Genomic DNA, 7,780 nt, shown 5'->3' with positions numbered 1-7,780 from the left:
AATTCAAGGTATCCGTAGTCAATAGGAAACATGATTCCGTGGAATCCATCCTTCACATGATGCCACGTCACCGGCACCCCATTGTCCTCGAGACGTTTCTTGTACAACAGCCCATCATCCCGGAGAACGTCGTACTCACAGGTCAAGAGAAACGTTTCAGGGAGCTGACGGATAACATCATCTTCTGCTATAAGAGGAGAAAACATTGGGTTGGAGCCTTCTCGAAACAACTCATAAAGCTCTTGGCAAAACGGAGCTGGCTCTATCGGCACGTAGCCCCTGGCCTTAAATTCCTCTGGGATTAAGTCGGCACTAATCCATTTTTGGTATTTCACCCACAAATGCTTAGGAACGTGGGCATTCTTCATGAGGCCATCCACATTCACTTGCTTCCCAATCAGATACATGATACCAAGTTTGATGGCCCGTTTCTTAAACAAGACGGGAATGGAATGGCTTTGCTGATAGGAAGGCAAATTGAAATCCATTCCTTGGAGGAATGGGTAGAATAGGATCTGGGCTCGTACCCTGGGCAGATCTTTCCTTGGCACCAGATGTTGGCAAACGGCAGCGGCAAATGTTCCTCCGCTACTGTCTCCGCAGACGACAATGCGATTCGAGTCGACTCCGTATTCTTCTGCATTCTTCAAAAAGTGTATGGTTGCGGTGCAGCAATCTAGGACCGGGATGGGGAAGGGATGCTCTGGAGCTAAACGAAACCTGAAACAGAAATATGAAATGGTCTGAATTCATAATTTTGCATTCTGGGTCACAGGGAAAGATTTCTACATGATACTCATTGCTAACTTTACCATTCCCTATGTCATCCATAACAATGTTTTCTTTAGATTGCTATCATTCCAACTACTTTAGCCTTTAACTCACTGCCGTTGTTGTGTTCCTTCAAGTTGTCTCTGACTTACGATGACCTTAAGGCAGCGGTTCCCAACCTGGGGGTCATGACCACTTCGGGGGTCGAACGACCCTTTCACAGACACATATTTCCAACAGTCTTAGGGACTGGGACACTGCTCCTCTATGGTTGGGGGTCACCACAACATGAGGAACTGTATTAAAGTGTCGCGGCATTAGGAAGGTTGAGAACCACTGCCTTAAGGGAAACCTATCATGGGGTTTCCCCTTTTTCCGCCTCCCGTATAATCTACCCCATAGACTCAGGTCCCACATTTGCTTCAGGCACCCAGGACCTGACTAATAACTGGCACTCAGAGGACATTTCTGTCAGTCAAGATTGTGCCATGATCGTCCAGGATAGGATCAACAGCTAAACATGCTGCCTGAATTTAAGTTTAAAATAGTAGTAAACACCTATCTCTATGAATTTTAAATTGGTATATTTTTAAAAAATGTTATTCTGGCCCAAGAGATGATGATGATGATGATGATAATGATGATGATAATAATCTTTATTTGTATTTCCCGCCTCTCCCTGCAGATCGAGGCGGGATTACAGCAAAGAATAAAAACCACAATATAATACAAAATACAATATTATCTAAAAATACAATCAGTAAAACAACAGCAATATTACTTTTTATCACTAAAAAGGCCAAATCGTTGTCAATTTTCCAAGTCGTCAAGTCAGAGTGGGTAGACCCACTGGAAGAGATCCGTCTTAAGTGCCTAAGATCTAAGACGGATCTCTTCTGGTAAGTTGTTCCATAATTTAGGGGCCGCAACTGTAAACACTTTATGGGAAGTTGTAGTTAATCTAGTTTTCATATGTTCCAATACAGCGCGCCCGTGCCATACGCGGGCGCGCCATACGCGGCCTTGAGCATATGCGATCAAGCCGCGGGGCGCGTGCGGGGCGGAAGGGGCGGCGCGTCTCATTCAATTGAATGGGTGCGTGCGCCCCTTGCACCCCGTGCGCTCCTGCGCCTCCGCGCCACCACGCACGAGCCCCATTGTTTCCAATGGGGCTCGAGCATAGGTGGAATTCGCCTTACGCGGTGGGATCCGGAACGGATCCCCCGCGTAAGGCAAGGACGGACTGTAGTTTCTTCCCTGGTGTTCTAAGAGTGTCTAGGGTGGTGGTTCCCAACCTTCCTAATGCCGCGACCCTTTAATACAGTTCCTCATGTTGTGATGACCCAAACCCATGAAATTATTTTTGTTGCTACTTCATACCTGTAATTAAATAGGTGTTTTCCAATGGTCTTAGGCGACCCCCATGAAAGAGTCATTTGACCCCCAAAGGGGTCCCGACCCACAGGTTGGGAACCACTGGTCTAGGGAGAGGCGTTCCCTTAACTAACTCAGGCCCAAGCTTTAAAGGTAATGACCAACACTTTGTAGGAAGCTGATCGGCAGCCAGTGAAGAGATCTTAATATTGGGGTGATATGGTCAAATCTTGATGTTCCTGTGACCAATCTGGCTGCAGCGTTTTGGATCAAGTGAAGCTTCCGAACTTGGTACAAAGGTAGCCCCATGTAGAGCGCATTACAGAAGTCTAAGCAAGAGGTTACCAGAGCATGTACTAATGCTTCAAGGTCCAGTTAGGCGTGCGCAGTTGGCGCATCAGCCGAAGTTGGGACCAAGCACTCCTGGCCATCGCATCTCCTTGAGATGACAACTGTAGTGATAGATCCAGGAGTACTCCCAAACTGCAAGCTTCGTCTTTGGGGGAAGTGTCACCCTGTCCAGGACTGGTTGTAAATCTCCATCCCTGGACCAGGGGTACCTATTGCAAGGACCTCCGCTTTTTCTGGATTCAACCTGAGTTTGTTTTCTCTCATCCAGCCCATTACTGACTCAAGACAGGCATTTAGAGGAGAGATGCCCAAACTTCCTCCTGTTACCAAAGGTGATGCTGGCCTCAGAGCGAGTGACACATGGCAGCGATGGCTGTGCCAGGTGGTTCAGCAGGACAACTTGTAAATAGCATCATAACAAGGGGCTCCAAATCTTTTGGGAAAGTCTGAAGCAGATAGTGAGTTTTCTTACTGGGACTGGGATTTGGAGTGTGTGTTGTCCAGGCTTCCGTACCGAGAGAACGGGGGGAGGATGTTTAAGCTGGCGCATGCAAACAAGTTACTCTTTCAGACAGAATCAGGCTGACCATAAACTCAAGTCACTTACCCAACACACACTACCACAGTATCACTTTCCCGGGCAATGTGACGGCACACCCTTTCGTAAGATTCTGAAAAACACATATTGTTTCAAGAACGATTACTGGCGTATTTCAGGACTATGAAGAAGCTACGCTCTCGGATCATCGGTGTTCCTCAGTGAAGTCAGGAGAGATAAGGCCATGTTTTCTGAGGTTTATCGCACCGGCCCCTGGAACGGGGGTGGCACGTTACAAAAGGGGGCATGATGGGAATGGGAGGTGGCATGGAACGCTGTTTACCGCACAGGAGAACGGCGCCGCTGCTACCACCAGAAGTTCCCATCATGTTTCCAATGCATTCCCCAGGAGGCGATTTTCAGGAATGGTTTAGTAGCATTCCTGATAATCGCCCCCTTCTGGGACACATCCGGGATGCGATGGAAACTTCCGGCAGTGGTGGCGGCGTTCTATGCGGTAAGATGCGTTCTGTGCCACCTCCCATTCCCATTATGCCCGCTTTTGTAACGCTCCATTCCCAGTCCAGGACCTGTGCGTTGAACCTTTCCATTTTCTCCTAACGTTAAATGTGGGAAGGAATAGTAGACCTATATCCAGCTCTACCCAGCTTAGTTGAAATCTAAGCATTCCTGTTTGATCAGTTGAAGTTGTTTGGAGTGTGTGTTGTGGAACGTCTCTAACATTTTAATGATTATTCATTTCCCGCAAAGCTGGGAGGTTGAATGGAAGTGTTCACCATTGCTATAGGATCCCAAGCTTCACTGTGAATTTGGGCTGGAGCACAAAGTGTTATTGCATGTCCTTCAAAAGAAAGAGAACAAAATAGCATAGGCGCCTTTCTGAGAACTTACGAATGCTCCCAAACAAGCCAGCACCTCCGTGAAGGTAGACCATTCCCCTCCTGTTCCCAGAAGATGCTGTTTTGAGCCAGTAGACCCTCACTGGAATCTCATCGAAAAACAGGTCCTTGATGATCAACTTTGAGCTCTTCATTGGCGGTATTCCGTTCATCGCAAGCCTCCAGAGCTTATATCTGTGGCAAATGCCAAGTTTCTCAATCACCACCGCCTATTTACAGAAACAATACAGAAACATATAGACAAGAACTGAGATCTAGCGTGGCGATAGGTTTGCCTTAGGGTCACCATGAGTCAGAAATGAAGGCAGACAACGCACAGATAGAGAAGAATTAAGTAAAACATGTGGGGTTTTTTAGATTTGTACTGTATCAATGCAAGTCCTAGGGCAGTGATGGTGAACCTTTTCGAGGCCGAGTGCCCAAACTGCAACCCAAACCCCACTTATTTATTGCAAAGTGCCATGTCCCTCTGGCTTTCTAGTAACAAACTCTGGCAAACTCTGTGCTGGGGCGATGGCACATGTGCCCACAGAGAGGGCTCTGAGTGCCAACTCTGGCACGCGTGCCATAGGTTCGCCATCACTGTCCTAGGGTCTATCCATACTGCAGAACTAAAGTGGTTTGACACTACTTTAACTTCTGGAATCTGTAGCTTTGTGGGATATTTAGCTTTCTCTGTCTCTGAGTTCTGGTGCTTTTGGCATCTCTCTCTCTCTCTCTTTCTTTCTCTCTCTCTCTCTCTCTATATATATATACAGCGCGCTCACGCGATACGCGGGTGCGCTATACGCGGTCTTGAGCGTATGTGCTCAAGCCATGGAGAGCGCGCAGGGCGGAAGGGGCGGCGCCTCCCATTCAATTGAATGGGGGGCATGTGCCCGTGGCACCCCGTGCGCCAGCACGCCGCCGCACCACCGTGCACGAGCCCCATTGTTTCTAATGGGGCTTGAGCATAGGCGGAATTCGCCTTACGCATCGGGACCTGGAACAGATCCCCCACATAAGGCGAGGGCCAACTGTGTGTGTGTGTGTGTGTGTGTGTGTGTGTGTGTGTGTGTGTGTATTCAAGCCATGGATACATGGATGCAGAAGGCCAATTGTCCCTATCTCCAAGCTGCCCAAGGATAACTCCTAGGTTGAAGGCCAATGGTTGCATCCTAACTGGGGTCAAGTGCATCCATTTGGTGCAGATACCTCCACTATGCCTCTCTTATAAAAACCCAGCTTCCATGTGAAGATGCCATCTCAGACACAGAAATGAAGACGGGGAAAACAAAAAGAAAACACTCCTCTTAAAATCAGGAACACTTACCAGCCTAGTCACAGGGGAAGAGAAGAAATTACCAAGCCATAGTTTTGCTGGTTGTATGACTCCTGGGGGAATGTGGGTCCTTGTGAGATCATAATAGACTCCCCATGCAAGCAGGGAACATAGGACAACAATGCTCATATATGTTGCCAGGGTCCACAGAGTTGAACCTAATGTCATTCCTTCCGCTAAAGAGGACCAAGGTAGCCTCTCTCGTTCCCAGTGACCTCTGAGATTCTGCCTCGGTTCAGTCTCCCTTGTTATAAGGAACTGGTTGTCGCAAAAACAAACTATCTCCCACTCACATAAGTCTTAGCTGGGGAGTGGATAGGCTATCTCAGAGCTTGCAGGCTATCCTTGCATAACATATCCTTACACTATTTTGTTATTAAGGGATAAGGATTCTTCGAGGCTAATCATGGCTTTTGTGCCTCCCATCCTCGCAGTAGTGAGGATTATGAAGAATAACTAAAATATATACATGCCTTCTTTCCTCGATCCTTCAGGTGCTTCGCAAGGCATGTTGCCCTACTCAAACCTCTCCAGGAAGGGATTTCACATGACATTGTTTCTGAGAACTCTTTGGAAAGACTGCATTGCTATTTCGTCCCCAGGAAATAATACCGTCACACCCAGGAACAGGTTTTGGATTAAACATGGCTCAGACTTACCTAGGGTCTTGTAAGGATGCTCCAGGGACGTCGCTCGGCGTGTGGTAGGGTCTCTTCTTGGGAAGTGTTTAAACAGATGCTGGAAGGCAATCTGTCTGGGTTGCTTTGACTGAGAGTTGCTGCATGGCACAATGGGGTTGGACTGGGTGGCCCTTGGGGTCTCTTCCAACTCTATGACTCTATGATTCTGTGACCCACAACTGTGGCAGACATGCCAAGTTGCCCAGAAGGACGCCCATACAGACATCTGCCACAGCATGAGAACGGAGGACTCTGGACCACAAAATTGTTAATATTTGTTAATATTCTATAATATTATATTAACATTTAATAATATTTGAGGAGCCCTGGTGGCATTGGACCTTATCAGACGCAGGGCGAAATGTCACCCAAATGTCATGCAAATGTGGCAGAAACTTACGGAAGCGCCAGGGATGCAATAATCCATAGCACTTCTAAATTGTAATTGAGGCTTCCCACTATGTTCCCGTCTTGGAATCGTTCGCAGGGAAACCATTTTCTGAATAACCAGATATCCCATTATTCAGATAATGGCTTCTCCTGGCTTCACAGGAATCCTCAATTACATTTTAGAAGCGCTACGGATGATCACATCCCTGGCGCTTCTGCAATGTTTCTGCCACATTTGCATGACGTTTCACCCGCATCGAATAAGGTCCATAGTGGTTAAATGCCAGTTCTGCAGCCACAAGGTTGTGAGTTCGATCCCAGAGGGCTCCAGGGTTGACTCAGCCTTCCATCTTTTTGTAGGTCAGTAAAATGAGTACCCAGCTTGTTGGGGGCAATTGACTTACAGGAAGGAAGGAAGGGTAATCGTGATCTCTGATAATGTAACTAATTAGTTCTATGTAAATTGATAAGTTCTTGCATGGTGTATGAAGATAATTAAAAACCAAATGATTGACAATAAGACTAAAGGAGAAGCACAAGGTATTTTTTAAATGTAAATGAGAGAAAACTGACATATAAAGATTTGTATAGACAAACTTGCGTATATGATAGAGCTAACATTTGTAGGTGGATGTTTAAATTCAGCGTTTCCCAAACTTGGGTTCTCCAGATGTTTGGGACTTCCACTCCCAGAAGCCCCAACCAGTTGGGCTAAAGGTGAGTAATTCTGGGAGTTGAAGTCCAAACCATCTGGAGGTCCAATGTTCCTTTCAATGGGAGCTTTTGAATCTGTAAAATGGTTGTATTAATACACACACACACAGTGCACCCTGTTATTACAAAGGCGATCCGTTCCAGACCTCCCCCCCACGTAAAAAAAAGTGTATGCTTGAGCCCCATTGAAAGTAATGGGGCTTGTGCATGTGGCAGCAGTGCAGTGGTGCGGCAGTGCATGCGGGCCTCAGGCACACGCCCCATTCATATGAATGGGACACACCGCCCCTTGTGCCCTGCGCACTGCCTCGCAGCTCCCTTGCAGCTTTCAGCATATGCTGAAAGCTGCATATAGTGCGTCCGTGTATAACACGGGCACACTCTGTGTGTGTGTGTGTGTGTGTGTGTGTGTGTATAAAGCAAGCAAGCAAGGAAGAAAGAGAGTCACAATAAGAGCTCTACACAGACTAAACAAGCTTAGTGGGATGTTCATAGAATACATTTGGAACAGAAAGTGGAATGGAGTAAAGATAAGGCACATTCAGCCTCTGAATAGAAGCATTCCCCATTGCAACCTGATCCCAGATTTCCCATTTCTGATACAAGCAGAGTGAATCCACTTACCCAACACTGACAATCCCGGTGTCACTTTCTTGAGCAATGCAGCGACAAAGCCTTTCGTGCGCTTCTGCAAAAGACACGATTTGGCAAGAGTCAAATT

At 47.0% G+C, this 7,780-nt stretch overlaps 1 protein-coding gene across 1 annotated transcript; it reads right to left on the bottom strand.

Annotated features, from left to right (window-relative positions):
* Positions 1–8: 8 nt before the first annotated feature.
* LOC121937190 (arylacetamide deacetylase-like 3) lies at positions 9–5,443 on the bottom strand (the record flags this gene model as incomplete). The annotated part of the gene is made up of 4 exons (XM_042480153.1): positions 5,267–5,443; positions 3,947–4,163; positions 3,104–3,167; positions 9–720 (listed from the first exon to the last, which is right to left on the bottom strand). Coding segments are annotated over exons 1-4 (1,170 nt in total), but the record flags the coding sequence as incomplete, so codon positions are not given.
* Between the last annotated feature and the right edge of the window lie 2,337 nt (positions 5,444–7,780).

Source organism: Sceloporus undulatus, chromosome 7 (genome assembly GCF_019175285.1).
Source record: "Sceloporus undulatus isolate JIND9_A2432 ecotype Alabama chromosome 7, SceUnd_v1.1, whole genome shotgun sequence".
NCBI lineage: Eukaryota > Metazoa > Chordata > Lepidosauria > Squamata > Phrynosomatidae > Sceloporus > Sceloporus undulatus.
Note: the sequence above shows the minus strand (reverse complement) of the source record. Positions and strands in the feature narration are given on the sequence as shown.